We start from the raw sequence: 20,820 nt of genomic DNA, 5'->3' as shown, positions 1-20,820 counted from the left end.
GTGAGATATAATTGCTTAGCTAATCATGTTACAATATGTTAGGATTGGTTAGGTAAATTTCAGTAGAAGGATTGGTTAAGGTATAGCTAAGAATATTACTATAGAAATTAGGGGCAAAGAGGAAGTAAGTTGGGATTCAAAAATAAGGAAAAAGGAGCTTGGATTTAAGCTTGCTGGAAGTTCACCCCAATAAACATTGAATTGTTTGCACCTTCGGACTTCAGGTATTGTTGCTCTCTGTTCATGCGATAAGGACCAGGGAAGTGGGAGAGTGAAAGAATAAGCTCTCTAACAGTAGGCATGTCGGTAAATGACACGTCTGGTTTCCACCTTAGGGCTCTGAACTGCAGATGGGAATGCTTGGGTTTTAGCCCCATTCTGACTCTCGCCTTGGTTTTAAACAGTTCACACTTGTTCATGTGTTCCTTAGGCATTTTAGCCACCACCTCAGCTAAGGGTCCACTGAGCTGTGGCCTCAGCTCTACCATGTATTGGTCTGTAGAGATGCTGTACCCAAGGCAGGCCCTTTCCAAGTTTTCAAGAAGGCCTTGGTATTATCGCCTGCCTTGTAGGTGGGGAATTTCCTGGGATGTGAAGCGGTACCTGGAGAAGGATTGCTATTCTGCTGAGCCTTTGCCTTCTCCATCTCCAGTGTATGCTTCCATTCTTTTTCCTTTTCCTCCATAGCTCTCCTGTGGGCAGCATCTTTGGCTGCTTCTGCTTTGGGATCTGTCATGTTTACCTCTCTGTTTTTAACTAACTTTACACCTGAGAGTTAGAAATAAAACAAACAAAAACTTGGCTTATAAAATTTTTCTGTGATGTGACCGGATACCTGTGTTCTCTGACAGTGATTGTCTGCCTACAGAAAAATCCTTAAAAAAAAACCCCTAACACCTTTGTCTCCAGGCAAATAGACAGAAAACCCCTCTAGTTGCTGTTAGGGGGCTTATTCCTTCACCCACTTACTTCTCTGGTCCTTCTCGCATGAACAGAGAGCAACAATACACGAAGTCAAAAGGTGCAGACAATTTGATGTTTATTGGGGTGAACTTCCAGCAAGCATGATTCCAGTTTCCTTCCTTAGTATCCTCCTTCCCAGCTCTGACACCACTTACACCTGTGTCCCTGTTCCCATTCCTACCCTTAGCCAAACATGATTCCAACTTCCTTACTCCCATTCCCTGTTCCCATTTCCCCCTTTAGCAAAACATGATTCAAATTTTCTTACCCCCATTCCCTGTTCCCATCTCCCTCACCCACCCACCCCCACTCACTTCCTGACTGACTGCAGATTATATAGTAAAACTTGAGTTCGGCTTAGCTATACCTTAACCAATCATTTTCCTGAAATTTAACTAACCAATCCTAACATATTGTAACATGATTATGTAACCAATTATATCCCACCACCTTAATTAGTTTACACCCAGCAAAATTAATTATACAGCAGACAGGAACAATCACAGAACCAGGCAGAGATTACACAGACAAACAATAGCAAAGTGGGAACTATAATGACAAAACAATACAGAAGTGAGGATTTCACATCCTAGCTATTGATAAGTGAGTTCTTGCCAGACAGGATGCTATCAAACTAAGTTTCCTTTTACATTTTCTAGGCACTTCCCTTTCTCTGGAGGTGATAGGAATACAATCCTGTCCTGATAGTGCCTTTAACAGCCCAATAGCACCTTATTTCAACGTGACTAGTTTGGAATGTGAGGATGTGACCGGTCGCTTCCCAGCTTATGGCTGCCTCTGCTGCTTAGTCAAAGGCCTGAGCCTAAGAACAGGGCCTCAGACTGTCACAGTAAGAGAAGGCCCTTACACTGGCAGACAGTGATTTTGATTCTTTCTTTTATACCTCTAGAACTAGCCAAGTGATAAGAATACACCTACATTCTTAAAGTACAGGCCTTTGCAGACAGGCCTGAATATCTTTATCCTAGCAGTTGCTCTTAGGTAAAAAAAAAAAAAAGTCTTCAGGTCTGTGAAGACTTGTGAATTTCCCCGCAGGAGGTTAACTACCCTACCTTTAGGTAGAGAAAATTCCAGCTCACAAAAGACAATTCCCTTTTGTCTCTGCTCTGGCCCCAAAGCAGAGACAAAAAAAAAACAAAAACCTCCTTTCAGCTGAAAACCTGCTTTCCAGCAGCCCAAAGGAAAAAAAAATCCATTTTAAATCTGTGCTTCTTGTTCAAAAAATCTCAAATTGATCTCAAAATGATTTCAAGATAATCCCACCACTCTGCCACCATGTCAAGGTTCCTTCCCCACTCTGAACTCTAGGGTACAGATGTGGGGACCTGCATGAAAACCCCCTTAAGCTTATTTTTACCAGCTTAGGTTAAAACTTCCCCAAGGTACAAACTATTTTACCTTTTGCCCTTGGACTTTATTGCTGCCACCACCAATAAATACCTTCTAATAAATATATAACAGGGAAAGAGCCAGCTTGGAAACTTCCCCCCACCCCCAATCCTCCCAAAACCTACACCCCCTTTCCTGGGGAAGGCTTGATAAAAATCCTCACCAATTTCCATAGGTGACCACAGACCCAAACCCTTGGATCTTAGAACAATGAAAAAGCATTCAGTTTCCTTACAAGAAGACTTTTCGTAGAAGTAAAAAGTAAAAGAATCACCTCTGCAAAATCAGGATGGTGAATACCTTACAGGGTAATCAGATTCAAAACATAGAGAATCCCTCTAGGCAAAGCCTTAAGTTACAAAAACAGGAATATATATTCCATTCAGCACAGCTTATTTTATCAGCCATTTAAACAAAACAAAATCTAACCCATATCTAGCTAGATTACTTACTAAATTCTAAGACTCCATTCCTGTTCTATTTCCGGCAAAAGCAACACACAGACAGAGAGAACCTTTGTTTCTCCCCCGCTCCAGCTTTGAAAGTATCTTGTCTCCTCATTGGTCATTTTGGTCAGGTACCAGCGAGGTTACCTTTAGCTTCTTAACCCTTTACATGTGAAAGGGTTTTTCCTCTGGCCACAACCGATTTTAAAGGTGTTTACCCTTCCCTTTATATTTATGACAGGAGGCAACACATTTTAATAGCCCTGGGCCCCCAGAAGAATTAATCCGGCCCTGCTCCTATATCACTACAAGCTAAGTTAGACAGGCTTTGCTCTGGAGATAAAGAAACAGAAACGATCCAATTTACATTCTTTTGGGAAGCCAATGGGATCTTGGGAACAGTGATGTAGCTAGAACAGGAAAACTGGGTGGACCCACCTTTCAGGAGCCCCATCGCCCCCTACAGGGGCAGATTAGGGTTTTGTGTGGCCCTGGCTCATCCAGAAAAACTGAGGTGCCTTCTCCATCCCTTCTGAAGCCCCCCTCCTGCTGGGGAAATGGGGTCAAGGGTGAAGGGGTTTGCACCCAGTGCTCGTGCCGGGGAGTGAGATCAGGGCAAGTGGTGAGGTGGTGGGGGCTTATTCTGCTTCCCCCGCACAGCAATTCTGAGATGCTGGGCTTGCCCCATTCCTACTGCCCAGCTCTATTCTAGTGCCCTGACCCACTCTACGACAGCCAGGTGGAGGGAGAGGAAATCCCCCGCACCCGGACCTTGTTTCACCTCAGGCGAGGAAGGTGGGTGGAATGGAGCAGGGTGACACCATTGGCCCAGGACTAGTGGCTAATCCACTACTGGCCCAAACCCACCCCCACAAGGCACACCCCCATCTGGGGCAAGAGACCAGGGAATCAGCTCTCTGCACCAGCTGGAGAGGGATACAGCTGGGCACCAAAATGGAATCAGGAGTCCCAGCTGGTGGATTGGGCTTTGATGCTAAATGGGTGGCCCCTGGCCCCCCAAGGCCCACCCATGGCTACACCCTGGCTCTGATCCAGCCTTGTTTCCCTGTGTCTCTGAGGCCATCTTTCCATCTATTTGCCCATTCCTTGTGGAAGCAGCTCTTGCTGAAACCCATGTGAGCCTGGGCCCTGTCACCACAGTGCTCTGTGCTCAGTGTGTCACAGGGTCAAGGTGTGAAGCTGACCTTTGCCCTCAGACTGCTTTCTGCCAGCCAGACCGTCTAAGATGAGGCTCCTGTGTCTGTTAGTCCATTCTTTGCAATGACTTGGAAACACAGGTCTAGTGACTGTGCAGAAACTCCCGGCATCCCCGTGACACTCCCACACGCCCCTCCAAAATCCTCATTCTTATTCCTTTTTCCTCATGGAGAAGGGAAGGGTCCTCCCCTACTGGAAAGAACTGAGGGAAATTTCCATGAGAGGAACCTTTAGGAATCTCCCTTCCCTTCCCTGGCCTGCACCCTGGGTTTGTAATGCTGAAAAGGGGGCTGTCAGGGAGTAATCAGGCCCCATGTTATTATTCTATTGTATTTTATTTCAGCAAGACCACAGCTGTGACGGCATCATCATTACCACTCAGCCACCCTTGAGGGAGCCATGTCACTAATCGGCACCACTTGAACAGTGACGACAAGCCTGGATTCTAAGAATACAGCCTGCAGCAGGGCTGGTGCTACAGTCCAATTAGGTAACATCACCACGCGTCCCCTATCATTTGGCCTCCTTCAATTTGCCATTGGCTGTGACATGGGTTAAAGCTGGTGCACACAAAGCCAAGCAGCAGAGATTCTCTGAGGGCCAAGTGGCCCCCCAGGGGACTGTGCCAGCATGTTTTATAAAGACACCTGCATCCCTGTCTGAACAGAGACTGCCTGCTGCCTGTGCAACCTCTCCGATGACTCCGTGTCCTTTAGGGTGAAGACCTCTGGTGTCAGCGGCTCCCCTTCTAGCAGGAACTGGGTATGTTGGCAGGTTTCACTATCTTTACGATGTGAAGTGAAGGGGAAAGGCTGCAAGCTGTTTACACTGGCAGATGTTCTGTGCCATTGCAGTGAAGTCAGCCGGGCTGTCAGAGTGACTCTGTAAGAGCGGCAGGAGGACAGGCAGCAAGGTGCTCAGTGGGTTATTCTGGTTACACAGAAACTGGAGCTTGGAGTGTTAAAAGCCTGATGACCCAAGTCAGGATTTCTCTAGGGGTCCCATTTCCAGAGGTGCCCTGTGCTCTGGGCCCGATCCTGCCAGGAGCTGAGTGACAGGAGACCCCACGGAATGTCAGTGACTAGTTCCCAAATTTACTTGGGTTTATTTGCTCCTGGAAATGTAATCAGAAAATGCATTTTCCAAAGCTTTTTTTCTCTGGCTTGATTGTGAACACAGGAATTCAGAGCTGCATTGCTTTGTGGTACCAGGTCCGAAGGGCGTATTTTTGCCCTATAGTTACTATATTTACAGGGCTACAGGCATCTCTTCTCCCACTCTGGTCTCTGAGTGCAAAATGTCAGGCCTTGTAGCCTTCCCGCTCATGGGATGGAATCCCTCAATTCTCCCACACTCAGACTGGGCCCTGGGCTACAACTCAGTGTGGGTCAACTGTGCTTGCAGAGCAGGTCTGAGTGGGTTCAGCACCTGTGGTTGATGTGTGCGTACTAAGGTACAGAAGTGTGAATGTTATGCCAAAAAATAAAAATGTTACAAACCAAACTTTCATGTCATGCCTGTATATTGAAAGCCAGCAGCAGAGTTATTAGAATCTCTGCAGGAAGGAGTAGGGGTAACTTTACTGCTTTGGCTTTAGAAAGTGTTTCAGAAGTGCTCCACATACTGTTTGCAATGGGTTTGTGCTATTAACTCTTTGTTAAGTGAACATTTGTGTGATACTGTCTCCTGGTAACTGACTAGAAGCTATTTCTAACACTTACATTCAGAGTCATGCACTCAATAACTCTGCAAGGCTTGTGCAAGACTTTCCAAAAGGCCATGAGAGACCAGAACCGCTGGTCTGTGTTTCAGCAAAGAGTTTAGCTGAGGTGCAGGGAAGGAGAGTGGTAGAGTAGTTGTGTGTAATTGAGCCCAGTCACCATGGCTGAAGTAACTAGTACACTCAAGTGGATATAAGTGCAGTACCAGGGTTTGAAGTATTGACCCATTTGTGAAGCCATCTCCTCCCCTGCCCAGCTGAAATAACTGTCAGTGTCAGGTTGTAATTTTCCAAATATCTACAGACCGTTGCATGGGGAGAGGATGGAGGTCCCCGGGAGGGAGGGGGGATAAAGAGAAGCCTGTAGGATGATCAAAATCTCTGGATTCTGTCAACATTGCCCTTCAGCTTCTCTTCAAGGGATTCTTGGGGTCAGAGTTTATCACTGGAAGCTTTTGGTAAGGGTGAGTTAATAGAGCCCAGTTCTAATTGAATTTACACATGAAAGTCTGGTGTGAGGCTGTTGATATCACTGTTGTTGAATTAAGGACCTGACCCTAAAGATTTATCCCAAATCCTGGAAAGAGGCAGTTGCATAACGTGGACTGTCAGGAGTGGAGAAAAAAAGAATTCAGATAAGGAAGCTATAAAACACATTTAAAAATAGCATCAGTGCAGGACAGGTAAATACAATGACTGTTTTCACCATGAACTTGCATGTATTTATACAGATGGTATGACACAAGGGGCCACACGCAGAAGTGCAGGGCCAGAAAGGGTGTCTGTGTGAAGGGTATAACAGAGTTCAAAGGAGAACTACATAAATTAATGGATGATGGATCACTTGATGATGACCGTTCTGTTCATTCCCTCTGGGGCACCTGGCATAAGTCACTGTCGAAGATAGATACTAGGCTAGATGGACCCTTCGTCTCACCCAGTATGGGCGTTCTTATGTTTGTATGTTCTAAGGTCACAATGGTAAAATCATACTGTGCTCAAGTAGGCTGTGGAATTCACAGCCACAAGATATCAATGGGGCCAAGAGCTTAGCAGGATTCAAAGAGGGACTGAGAAATCAGAAAATCCAATTACAGTAGAGAGGATTGTTTTAAAAAAGTTTTGGAGAGGCTCTAAACCTTCCTGATTTACACCACAAAACATATCTATCTAGTGGGTGTCAGGGGGAAACTCCCTGGGAGCAGGTTATCTCATCACAGCATAATTCAGGACTTCTTCTACCTTCCTCTGAAGCATCTGGACATGGCCACTGGTTACTGGGGGAGATGGACTACAAGTCTGATCCAGTCTGATTAATCTGATCCATGTAAATCCAACAATATGTTTTTGCTTATCTACCTTGAGCCCTGGGAGTCTGTAGATGTGCACTGAGAGCAGAATGATTTCTTGCTAAATATCATCTAATCTCCTCTTATTTTTCTTTTAGGAAGGGCATTTCAGAACTCCTCGCACCTGCCCAGTACATTATGTCAGCTGTCAATGACACCAAATTAAAATCTGTAATATTCCTTCTCTCCGGGCTACCCGGTCATAGAGACGCACATCTCTGGATTTCTATCCCCTTCTGCTTCATGTATGTTATTTCAATAGTAGGAAATTCAGTCATTCTGTTTATTGTAAAAACAGATCCAAGCCTCCATGAGCCCATGTACATTTTCCTTTCCATGTTGGCCATCACAGACCTTGGCATATCCATAACCACCATACCGACGATACTGGGCATATACTTGTTTAACTCTAGGGAGATCAGCCTCGATGCCTGTTTAGCTCAGCTCTTCTTCATCCACTTGCTTCAGTGCACTGAATCCTCCCTGCTCTTGTTGATGGCCTTTGACCGCTTTATCGCGATCCGTAACCCGCTGAGATATGCTTCCATCTTAACCCTGCCAAGAATAGCCAAGATGGGACTGGTGGCTGTGCTAAGGGCAATGGTCATAATACTTCCACTTCCCTTTCTCCTGAAACGGTTCAGATACTGTCAAGCCAATGTCCTCTTCAATTCCTACTGCATGCACCGGGAGGTCATGACAATGGCTTGTTTGGATATCACAGTCAATATCATCTATGGATTGTTTACTAAACTCTTAACAATGGGGTTGGACTCGCTGCTCATTTTTCTCTCTTATGTGATGATCCTCAAAACAGTGCTGAGCATCACATCCCACAAGGAGTGCCTGAGAGCCCTGAACACCTGTGTCTCCCACCTCTGCGTCCTCCTTCTCTTCTACACACCAGAGATCAGCTTGACTGTGATACACAGCTTTGGGAAGGGCTCTTATCCCTTACTTCAGATTCTCCTGGGCTACATCGCCCTGCTTCTCCCACCACTGATGAACCCAATTGTGTACAGCATGAAAATCAAACACCTTCGTCTGAGGATAATCAGGATATTCATCAAGAGAAGGGTCAGTTCACCACCTGGCTCTAGTGACATAGGAGACAAAAAACATGAGCCACCTATTCCATCCTGGACCCATATGTAACCCTTCTGCCAGTCAGAGTTGGCAGCAACCAGGGCCAGGTTCTGTGTCTAGGGGTTCCATTCCAATAACACAATGCAAAACTGGCTCAAGCCCCCATCCAGTGACCTGGGACAAATATATACCACCTCCCCCCCCAGGTGCCTTTAAGAGGCAATACTTCCCCTCTCGCCCACACAGAGTGTGAGTGTAGCAAAAGTCTTTTAATAACAGAGAGAAACAATGTGGCATTATGTTGGAGAAACACCACCAACAGGATTCATAACACAACCCATGAGAAAAAACCCACCCCAAGCAAATTGGGCCATGTCCTTTCCCTTTGGTTCTTGAGGCCAGCAACCCAAAAATCCCCCAAAGTCCAACAACCCCAAAGTCCAGCAACCCAAATGTCTCTGTCCTTGGTGAGTCCAGAGTTCAAAAGTTCATCTGCACTGTTTGAACCCCACCACACATGTGTTGAAATGGGGGGGGGAGTAAAGGCGCACTTTACATGCTCCAACAGTCGACTGCCCCGCCTCTCTGTGGGTTTCTGCTGCAACCCTCACCACCTCCTGCTCGCCACTCCGCCAGCTGCTCCTCTCCAGTAAGAGTTCTGTAAGCCATTCACCAATTACCTTCAGGCCCTCTGTTACTTTTAACACAGTACTCAGTGATTTCAGCTTATAGTAGGGAAGTCCCAGTGCTGGTGCACCATTGACTCAAAGTGAATTCAGCTCTGCAATCTGTAACTAGACTCCTAATAGAATCAAAATTAGCTGTGCTATTACACAGTGGAGAGAGAAGACAGTACAGTTGGCATTAGAGACCTCACAAGGGTCCCATACCACAAGGTACAAATAGCTGCCCCCAACCTCTCTCCCCTCACTGAGTTTTGGAACCTATGTCCCTTTCCTAGAGAGTGCTACGCAGTTGATGGTGAGTCCCTCTATCATAACAAAAAGCCAAGTACAGTTCCACTGTACTTGATTCACATAATCAGGATAATAACACTTTATTCTTCCTGCCCCAATAACTGGGGATCCCATAGCAGCCAAAATGACCATCTAGGTGGGGTGGGTGTGCCTATGCAAATGAGAACAGCCCCTAAAGTTCTTTTCCACAACCTGCAACAACTCACCACCAGATGTCAGGGTAGAGCTCATCCTGACTCTGCTTACACTTACATCCAAGATGACATGAGTTACTCATCTCCACTATATAGAAAGTTTCATATGGGGTCTAAGCCCTGGTCTACACTAGGAGTTGAGGTTGACTTTAGCAGCGTTAAATCGATTTAAGCCTGCACCCGTCCACAAGATGAAGCCCTTTTTTTCAACTTAAAGGGTTCTTAGAATCGATTTCTTTACTCCATCCTCAACAAGGTGATTAGTGCTGAAATCAGTCTTGCCAGGTCAAATTTGGGGTACTGTGGACACAATTAGACGGTATTGGCTTCCGGGAGCTATCCCACAGTGCCCCGTTGTGACCGCTCTGGACAGCGCTCTCAGCTCAGATGCACTGGCCACGTAGACAGGAAAAGGCCCTCGAACTTTTGAATTTCAATTTCCTGTTTGGCCAGCGTGGCAAGCTGCAGGTGAGTGCAGAGCTCATCAGCAGAGGTGACCATGATGGAGTCCCAGAATCGCAAAAGAGCTCCAGCAAGGATCAAACGGGAGGTACGGGATCTGATCCCTGTATGGGGAGAGGAATCCGTGCTATCCGAACTCCGTTCCAGTTTTCGAAATGCCAAAACCTTTGTCAAAATCTCCCAGGGCATGAAGGACAGAGGCCATAACAGGGACCCGAACCAGTGCTGCATGAAACTTAAGGAGCTGAGGCAAGCCTACCAGAAAACCAGAGAGGCGAACGGCCGCTCCAGATCAAAGCCCCAAACATGCCGCTTCTATGATGAGCTGCATGCCATTTTAGGGGGTTCAGCCACTACTACCCCAGCCGTGTTGTTTGACTCCTTCAGTGGAGAGGGAGGCAACACGGAAGCAGGTTTGGGGAACAAGGAAGATAATGATGATGAGGTTGTAGATAGCTTACAGCAAGGAAGCAGAGAAACCGGTTTTCCTGAGAGCTAGGAACTGTTTCTCACCTTGGACCTGGAGCCAGTACCCCCCGAACTCACCCAAGGCTGTCTCCTGGACCTACCAGGCAGAGAAGGGACCTCTGATGAGTGTACCTTTTTAAATAGTATACATGGTTTAAAAGCAAGCGTGTTTAATGATTAATTTGCCCTGGCATTCGCGGCCAGTACAGCCACTGGAAAAGTCTGTTAACGTGTCTGATGATGGAGTGGAAATTCTCCAGGGACATCTCCATACCATAAAGCTCTCCTGGAGGTACTCCCAAAGCCTTTGCAAAAGGTTTCTGGGGAGGGCAACCTTATTCCGTCCACCATGGTAGGACACTTTATCACTCCAGGCCAGCAGCACAGAGTCGGGAATCATTGCATAACAAAGCATGGCAGTGTATGTTTGCTGGCATTCAAACAACATCCATTCTTTATCTCTCTTTGTTATCCTCAGGAAAGTGATATCATTCATGGTCACCTGGTTGAAATAGGGTGCTTTTCTTAAGGGGACATTCAGAGGTGCCCATTCCTGCTGGGCTGTGTGCCTTTGGCTGAACAGAAATGTTCCCTGCTGTTAGCCACGGGGAGGGGTGAGGGGATAGCCACGTGGTGGGGGGAGGCAAAATGTGACCTTGTACCAAAAGCACATGTGCTATGTATGTAATGTTAACAGCAAGGTTTACCATGAAAGAGTGTACCCATTGTTCTATAAAATGTGTCTTTTTAAATACCACTGTCCCTTTTTTTTCTCCACCAGCTGCATGTGTTTCAAGGATCACAGGATCTTCTCCTTCCCAGAGGCTAGTGAAGATTAGAAGGCAAAAAAAAAAAAAAAAAACCGCACTCGTGATGAAATGTTCTCTGACCTCATGCTGTCCTCCCACACTGACAGAGCACAGACGAATGTGTGGAGGCAGACAATGTCATAGTGCAGGAAAGCACAAAACGGGAGGAGAGGTGGCAGGCTGAGTAGAGTAAGTGGAGGGTTGAAGAGAGGGTTGAAGCTGAAAGGTGGCAGCAGCGTGATGATAGGAGGCAGGATTCAATGCTGAGCCTGCTGGAGGATCAAACTAATATGCTCCAGCATATGGTTGAGCTGCAGGAAAGGCAGCTGGAGCACAGACGGCCGCTACAGCCCCTGTGTAACCAGCCACCCTCCTCCTCAAGTTCCATAGCCTCCTCATCCAGACACCTAAGAACACATGAATGTGAAGCAACAATGACTTTATTGCCTCTGCAAGCGGTGATCGAAGCAGGGATGGGGAGGGTGGTTAGCTTACAGGGAAGTAGAGTGAACCAAGTGGGGGGGATTCATCAAGGAGAAACAAATAGAACTTTCACACCATAGCCTGGCCAGTCATGAAACTGGTTTTCAAAGCTTCTCTGATGCACACCACACCTTCCTGTGCTCTTCTAACCGCCCCAGTGTCTGGCTGCATGTAACCAGTGGCCAGGTGATTTGCCTCAGCCTCCCACCCCACCATAAACATCTCCCCATTACTCTCACAGATATTGTGGAGCGCACAGCAAGCAGTAATGACAGTGGGAATATTGGTTTCGCTGAGGTCTAACTGAGTCAGTAAACTGCGCCTGCGCACTTTTAAACGTCCAAATGCACATTCTACCACCATTCTGCACTTGTTCAGCCTGTAGTTGAACAGCTCCTGACTACTATCCAGGCTTCCTGTGTATGGCTTCATCAACCAGGGCATTAAGGGGTAGGCTGGGTCCCCAAGGATACATATAGGCATTTCAACATCCCCAACAGTTATTTTCTGGTCTGGGAATAAATTCCCTTCCTGCAGCTTTTGAAACAGACCAGAGTTCCTGAAGATGCAAGCATCATGTACCTTTCCCAGCCATCCCACGATGATGTTGCTGAAATGTCCCTTGTGATCCACCAGTGCTTGCAGCACCATTGAAAAGTACCCCTTGCGGTTTATGTACTTGCTGGCTTGCTGCTCCGGTGCCAAGATAGGGATATGGGTTCCGTCTATGGCCCCACCACAGTTAGAGAATCCCATTGCAGCAAAGCCATCCACTATGACCTGCACATAATTTCCCAGGGTCACTACCCTTGATATCAGCAGATCGTTGATTGCGTTGGCTACTTGCATCACAGCAGCCCCCACAGTAGATTTTCCCACTCCCAAATTGATTCCCAACTGACTGGTAGCTGTCTGGCATTGCAAGCTTCCACAGGGCTATTGCCACTTGCTTCTCAACTGTGAGGGCTGCTCTCATCTTGTTATTCTTGCACCTCAGGGCAGGGGAAAGCAAGTCACAAAGTTCCATGAAAGTGCCCTTATGCATGCGAAAGTTTCGCAGCTACTGGGAATCGTCACAGACCTGCAACACTATGCGGTCCCACCAGTCTGTGCTTGTTTCCTGGGACCAGAATTGGCGTTCCACCACGTGAACCTGCCCAATTAGCACCATGATGCCCACATTGCCAGGGCCCGTGCTTTGAGAGAAGTCTGTGTCCATGTCCTCATCACTCCCGTCACCGCGCTGACGTCGCCTACTCGCCCGGTTGCACTTTGCCAGGATCTGGTGCTGCATATACTGCTGGATAATGCGTGTGGTGTATAATGTGCTCCTAATTGCCAAAGTGATCTGAGCGGGCTCCATGCTTGCTGTGGTATGGCGTCTGCACAGAAAAAAAGAGTGGAACGATTGTGTGCCGTTGCTCTGACGGAGGGAGGGGGCGACTGACAACATGGCTTACAGGGTTGGCTTACAGGGAATTAAAATCCACAAAGGGGGTGGCTTTACATCAAGGAGGAACAAAAACAACTGTTTCACAGAATGGCCCCCTCAAGGATTGAACTCAAAACCCTGGGTTTAGCAGGCCAATGCTCAACCCACTGAGCTATCCCTCCCCCTAGTATTTCAGGGAGGACTGAATCTCCATTAAACTTTTCAAGGTACCCTTGACAGACCTCACCAAAACAATTGTCAGCTGTTGCTTTCACAAAGGGAGGGATGGAGGGGGGAGCAAATGACTACAAAACAATTCTGGTCTATTTCTTGTTTTGATCCACTCCATCTATCTCTGACATCTTTGGCTGGCAGCAGATGGTGTAGTAGGACTGCTAGCCATCCTCATCTCCTGGCTGCTCAGCAGAAGATGGTGCAATAGGACTGCTGGCAGGACTAAAGAGAATGACCAGGTTGAGTCACTCCTATTTTAGTCCCTGCGCCCATGTCTGCCCAGGCACTCCTGACCGACCTTACCGAGGTGGCCGGGAGCACCTCAGGCATGATGATGATGGTTATCAGGCCTATCGCACCATCTGCTGCCACAAGGCAATGGGTTACTGCTGCTGTGTAGCAATGCAGTACTGCGTCTGCCAGCACCCAGGAGACATACGGTGACAGTGAGCTGAGTGGGCTCCATGCTTGCCGTGGTTAGGCGTCTGCACAGGTAACTCAGGAAAAAAGGCACAAAATCATTGTCTGCTGTTGCTTTCACGGAGGGAGGGAGGGCCTGACGACATGTACCCAGAACCGCCCGCAACAATGTTTTTGCCCCATCAGGCATTGGGACCTCAACCCAGAATTGCAATGGGTGGCGGAGACTGTGGGAACTGTGGGATAGCTACCCACAGTGCAGAGCTCCGGAAGTCGACACTAGCCTTGGTACTGTGGAAGCACTGCGCCGAGTTAATGCAATTAATGCACTTAGAGCGTTTTGTGTGGGGACACACACAATCGACGATATAAAACGATTTCTAAAAAAAATGACTTCTATAAATTTGACCTAATTTCGTAGTGTAGACATACTCTAAGGCTGGTGAGGGAGGACAGGGATAGTGAGGAAGGACTGGGCACTGGTGGAGGGAGATCAAGCCAGGCAGCAGCATTTACAGAGTGACTTTTTGTGGAGAGCCAGGGGATTGGTGGGATGTTTGCCCGTAAAGATTCGTATTGGTGGCTGCTCTGACCTCGCAATTACTGTCGATAGTCAATAAAGAGAAGGGATGTGGATGGAACTTCAGAAAGATCTCACAGAACTAAGTGATTGGGCAACAAAATGGCAAATTAAATTTAATGTGGATAAATGTAAAGTAAAGCACTTTGGAAGAAATAACCCCAACTATAAATACAATATGATGGGGGCTAATTTAGCTACAACTAATCAGGAGAAAGATCGTGGATAGTTCTCTGAAGACGTCCAAGCAGTGTGCAGCGGCAGTCAAAAAAGCAAAGGGAATGTTAGGAATCATTAAAAAAGGGATAGAGAATAAGATGGAGAATATCTTATTGCCCTTATATAAACCTGTGGTACACCCACATCTTGAATACTGCATACAGATGTGGTCCCCTCATCTCAAAAAATATACTGGCATTAGAAAAGGTTCAGAGAAGGGCAACTAAAGTGATTAGTGATTTGGAAAGGGGTCCCATATGAGGAGAGAGTAAAGAGGCTAGGACTTTTCATCTTGGAAAAGAGGAGACTAAGAGGGAATATGATAGAGGTCTATAAAATCATGGGTGGTGTGGAGAAAGTGAATAAGGAAAGGTTATTTACTTGTTCCCATAATATAAGAACTAGGGGCCACCAAATGAAATTAATGGGTAGCAGGTTTAAAACAAATAAAAGGAAGTTCTTCTTCACACAGCGCACAGTCAACCTGTGGAACTCCTTGCCTGAGGAGGTTGTGACGACTAGTACTATAACAGAGTTTAAAAGAGAACTGGACAAATTCATGGAGGTTAAGTCCACTAATGGCTATTAACCAGGATGGGTAAAAAATGGTGTCCCTAGCCTCTGTTTGTCAGAGGGGGGTGACAGATGGCAGGAGAGAGATCACTTGATCATAACCTGTTAGGTTCACTCCCTATGGGGCAGCTGGCATTGGCCACTGTCAGTAGACAGGATAGTGGGTTGGATGGACCTTTGGTCTGACCCACTATGGCCTTTCTTATGTTCTTATGTTAGCATGACCCGTGGGTGCTGCACCAGCTGTGGACAGGGGCTATTCAAGGGGCACAGTCACTCAGTCTTCTCTTGCACACTCAGGCAGGTGAGAGGCATGATTAATGCAGGCGCACCAGGAGAAGCCATTCAGGCAACCCCTCCAATATTGGCTTTTCACACAGCGCACCTGCTCAGTCCACTCCCCACTGAGGCAGGGCAGAACTGCATGTGTGAGTAGTGGTCGGACACACAGGAGTCCTGGTAAGAGACTCAAGCCTGGGTTCCCTCCCCATCCGCTCCATTTGTGCTGCCCCAGCGATGCAAGACTGTAGAAACTCACCTCAACTCAGGCCCAGCTAGCTCCTATCCCAGCCCAGCCCATTCAGTGTAGGGTGACCACCTTTTCAAAAGGCAAAAGCAGGCCACAGGCCAGGATCTCCATCTCCTCGGTGACCCCGCCCTGCCCCTCTTCTTCCCCCTGGAGGCCCCACTCCCTGCTTCTCCTCTTTCACCAAGGCTCCACCCCCTGCCCAGGCCAGAAGCCAGAGCCTGGATATGGAAGGTGCTGATCAAGGAGCCAGAGCCTCTTTGAGGAGCCCCAGATCCTCCAGCTCCCCTGCAGGGGACTAGGGGGACAAAAGAATGCCCTAGCCTATGTCTCTGCCCCTCAGGATGAATCCCCAGAGAAGATGGAGAGTCTGGGAATCCCCACAGCAGCCTGGGCTCCCGGGGTAGCTGTAACCATGCTTTGGTGGATCACAACAGCAAATACCAAATTCAGGACAAACTGCTGAGAAATAGGGCAGACAGACCCCAAAATTGGTGACTATTCTCCCATGAGATATACCAAAGCAGCAACACAAAGTAAACTTCTGTTTGACCACAATGGCTAACAAGAAGTCATAAAAGCAGTTTCCTTAGATAATTCAGTCCTTATATCCCCATCAAAAATGCTAGATTTAAAGATGAGTGTTTTTTTAAACCAATTTAATGTAATTGCAGGTGCTTCTGATCCCAAAGGACGAGCCGTACACCCAGGTCAATATATAACTCAGATCTTACCCAAAAATCATGGTGATGCCAATCCTTTGGTATCTAAAGTCTAAAGGTTTATTTACAAACAGAAAGAAAGAAAGGTGAGATTTAAAATTTATTAAAGAAGTCAAATACGTACACTACATAGGAAGTTCTTATTTCAGGTTTGTAGCAGTGTTGGAATAACCTGTTGCCTTGATAAGTCTCTGGTTGCTTCCAAATCATTGGAAAGACTTCAGTCCATCGGAGAGAACGCTCCCATTAGTATAAGTCCATAGTCCAGACACGTGAGCAGGAAAGAAGCAAAACTGAGGTGTTTCCTTTTATAGCCATTTATAGCATCTGCCATGCAAAGGGAAACCCATTGTTTCAAACAAAGCCCTCAGCACAGCTGGTGGAAAATGACAGGTGACAAGCTGGGGTTTGGAGTCACCTGGGCAAGTCACATGGGCATGATAATTTTGCCTAGTCACAGCAGAAAATAATTACCTATACCCTGGACAGTACATTTGCAGGACAGTCCATTCAGTGCAGATGGGCATCTCCCAGGGTCCATTTTCAGTTAAGTGTTTCTTGATGAGCCCTTAATTTGAATATTCCCTCCTAGATTTTCAGTCTAACCACTTTGTGGTTAGGATCAAACATTTGAAATCCAGGTATAGAGCCAGTAGTCATACCTTCAAATACAAAAATGATACATGCCGACAGACAGCAGAACCATATCCAGCAAATCATAACCTTTTCATAGACCTCTTACATTTCACATTTTGTACAAGTTTGTTGTAAATATATAACAGTGGTTGCAAAAGTGATCTATATGGTCATATTTTGATCAGAGAACACCACAATAGCTCTTACAACTGCCCAGCTCTGGTGTGGCCAGGAGGCGGAGCCTCAGGGGAAGTGGAGCAGCAGGAGGCAGGGCCTAGTGGGAAGAGATGGGTGGTGGGGGACTCAAGGGAAAAAGCATTGCAGAAAGTCTGAAACAATGCAGACACCACCAACAAGGATGATAGAGTGTTCATGAGTAAAACAGACTGGTCAGGCTGGAGGGTAGGAGAACTTGTGTTTTAGAGAAGACTGAAAAAATGTGACCCCACAAAGGAAGCTATCATAAATATAAAGGGAAGGGTAACCACCTTTCTGTATACAGAGCTATAAAATCCCTCCTGGCAGAGGCAAAAGCCTTTCACCTGTAAAGGGTTAAGAAGCTCAGGTAACCTCCCTGGCACCTGACCAAAAATGACCAATGAGGGGACAAGATTCTTTCAAATCTGGCGGGGGGAAAGGCTTTTGTCTGTCTGTGTGATACCTTTGCTGGGAACAGATCAAGGATGCAAGCCCTCCAACTCCTGTAAAGTTAGTAAATAATCTAGCTAGAAAATGCATTAGGTTTTCTTTGTTTTGGCTTGTAAATTCGCTGTGTGGAGGGAATGTGTATTCCTGGTCCCCTCGTCCCTGTTCCTCAGACATTCTTGTTAAACCCTGGATTTGTGCTGGAAATGGCCCACCTTGATTATCATACACATTGTAAGGAGAGTTATCACTTTAGATAAGCTAGTACCAGCAGGAGGGTGGGGTGGGGGGAGAGAAAACCTTTTGTAGTGATAAACACCCATTTTTTCACGGTCTGTGTGTATAAAAACATCCTCACTTTTTTTCATGGTCTGTGTGTATAAACACATCCTCACTATTTTCCACTTTATGCATCCGATGAAGTGAGCTGTAGCTCATGAAAGCTTGTGCTCAAATAAATTGGTTAGTCTCTAAGGTGCCACAAGTACTCCTTTTCTTTTCAAGGTGCTCAGATACTCAGAGACCAGAAGATCAGTTCTGTGTCAGGGATCCACAGAGCAAAAACTCAGTCAGTATCAACATCCTGGTCTGCTGATTGGAAATATATCCCTACTGCTATATTCTTCTTATTAGAGAATGGAATTACTATTCATTGAGATCCTTTGGTAGAGTTTGGTTCATTTAAGATTTTTACTTCATTTGTTTCAACACTTTCTATAACATACAGTGCCACTCTTCTATGCAGCACGATCTGTTCTGTCCATCTGATATATTTTCTACCCTTTGATTATCCTCATTTCACAAAGCTTCTGTGATGACTATAATATCAATACCCTCATTTAATACGAGGCAATCTAGTTCCCTCTCTTATTATTTGGTCCAGTTAGGTAGCATCACCACACTGGCCCTGTGATTTGGCTTCCTGCACTTCGCCATTGGGGGTTAAATCTGTTGCACAGGAAGCCAAGCAGCTGAGATTCCCTGTTGGCCAAGTGGTCCCCAGGGGAACGTGCAGGCATGCTTCATAAAGACACCTGCCTCCCTGTCTGAACAGATACGGCCTGCTGCCTGTGCAACATCTCCAATGACTCCTTGTCCTTTAGGGTGAAGACCTCTGGTGTCAGCACCTCCCCTTCTAGCAGGAATTGGGTACGTTGGCAGGTTTCACTATCTTTAAAATGTGAAGTGAAGGGGAAAGGCTGGAAGCTGTTTAAATTTGAAGATGTTCTGTACCACCCCAGCGAACTCCGCTGGGCTGTCGGGGTCACTCAGTAACAGGGGAAGGAGGACAGGCAGCACTAGGTAGCTTGGGCACCCCTCCCCTGCATGTTTCCACGGTGCTCAGTGCGTTACTCAAGTTACATAGAAACCGGAGCTTGGAGTGTTAAAACCCTGATGCCCCGAGTCAGGATTTCACTAGGGGTCCCATTTCTAGAGGTACCATGTGCTCTGGGCCCGATCCTGCCAGGGGCTGAGTGACAGGAGACCCCAAGGAATGTCAGCGACTAGTTCCCAAATTGCCTCCGGTTTATTTGCTCCTGGGAATGTAATCAGTGCATGCGTTTGCAAAGCTTTTATTCTCTGTCTTGATTGCGACTCAGGAATTCGGAGGTCCATTGCTTTGTGGTAACGGGTCCGAGAGGGCATATTCTTGCCCTATAGTTACAGGGCTACAGGCATCTCTTTCCCGTCTCTGGTCTCTGAGTTCCAAATGTCAGGCCTTGTAGCCTTCCCGCTCATGGGATGGAATCCCTCCATTCGCCCACCCTCAGACTGGACCCTGGGCTACAGCTCAGTGTGGGTCAACTGTGCTCGCAGAGCAGGTCCGAGTGGGTTCAGCACCTGTGGTTGACACATGCCTGTATATTGAAAGCCAGCAGCAGAGTTGTCAGAATCTCTGCAGGACGGAGCAGGGGTAACTTTACTGCTTAATGGCTTTGGCTTTAGAAAGTGTTTCAGAAGTGCTCCACATACTGTTTGCAATGGTGTCAAGTATCAGGGGGTAGCCGTGTTAGTCTGTATCCACAAAAACAACAAGGAGTCCGGTGGCACCTTAAAGACGAACAGATTTATTTGAGCATGAGCTTTTGTGGGTAAAACTTCACTTCTTCAGAAGCTTGGAGTGAAAGTTACAGATGCAGACATAAATATACTGACACATGAAGAGAAGAGAGTTACCTCACAAGTGGAGAACCAGTGCTGACAGGGCCAATTCGGTCAGGGTGGATGTAGTCCACTCCCAACAATAGATGAGGAGCTGTCAATTCCAGGAGAGGCAAAGCTGCTTCTGTAATGAGCCAGCCACTCCCAGTCCCTATTCAAACCCAAATTAATGGTGTTAAATTTGCAAATTAATTTTAGTTCTGCTGTTTCTCTTTGAAGTTTGTTTCTGAACTTTTTTTGGTCAAGTATGGCTACTTTCAAATCTGTTAAGGAATGTCCAGGAAGATTGAAGTGTCTCCCACTGGCTTTTGTGTGTTACTGTTCCTGATGTCCGATTTGTGTCCATTTATTGCTTTACGTAGGGACTGTCCGGTTTGGCCAATGTACATGGCAGAGGGGCATTGCTGACACATGATGGCATATATCACATTAGTAGACTTGCAGGTGAAAGAGCCTCTGATGGTGCGGCTGATGTGGTTGGGTCCTCTGATGGTGTCGCTAGAGTAGATATGGGGACAGAGTAGGCAACGAGGTTTGCTACAGGGATTGGTTCCTTGGTTAGTGTGTCTGTGGTGTGGTGTGTAGTTGCTGGTGAGTATTTGCTTCAGGTTTGGGGGCTGTCTGTAAGCAAGGACTGGCCTGTCTCCCAAGGTCTGTGAGAGTGAGGGATTGTTTTCCAGGATAGGGTGTAGATCGTTGATAATGTGCTGGAGAGGTTTTAGCTGTGGGCTGTACGTGATGGTCAGTGGTGTTCTGTTATTTTCCTTGTGGGTCCTGTCCTGTAGTAGGTGGTTTCTGGGTACCCGTCTCACTCTGTCAATCTGTTTTCTCACTTTCCAGGTGGGTATTGTAGTTTTAAGAATGCTTGATAAAGATCTTGTAGGTGTTTGTCTCCGTCTGATGGATTGGAACAAATTTGGTTGTATCTTAGGGCTTGGCTGTAGACAATGGATCATGTGATGTGTCCTGGATGGAAGCTGGAAGCATGTCGGTAAGTATAGCAGCCAGTAGGTTTCCGGTATAGGGTGGTGTACTTTCTTTTGCTACTCCTCACTGGGGTAAGAGGATAGTAGCCTGTAGAATGT

General features: G+C 46.8%; 2 protein-coding genes across 2 annotated transcripts in view; one reads left to right on the top strand and one right to left on the bottom strand.

The window, feature by feature from the left end:
- Positions 1-20,820, bottom strand: part of LOC311513771 (olfactory receptor 51G2-like) — a gene marked incomplete at both ends in the record, with an annotated part of 350,119 nt that overhangs the window by 56,424 nt on the left and 272,875 nt on the right. The window lies entirely within an intron of this gene.
- Positions 7,245-8,261, top strand: LOC311513244 (olfactory receptor 51G2-like; the record flags this gene model as incomplete). The annotated part of the gene is made up of 1 exon (XM_084614929.1): positions 7,245-8,261. The coding sequence occupies one exon, from the start codon at positions 7,245-7,247 to the stop codon at positions 8,259-8,261; it is 1,017 nt and encodes a 338-aa protein (XP_084471055.1).

This window comes from Lepidochelys olivacea (assembly GCF_965140295.1).
Source record: "Lepidochelys olivacea isolate rLepOli2 genome assembly, chromosome: 1".
NCBI classification, from domain to species: domain Eukaryota; kingdom Metazoa; phylum Chordata; order Testudines; family Cheloniidae; genus Lepidochelys; species Lepidochelys olivacea.
This window is presented reverse-complemented; position numbering and strand designations above follow the sequence as displayed.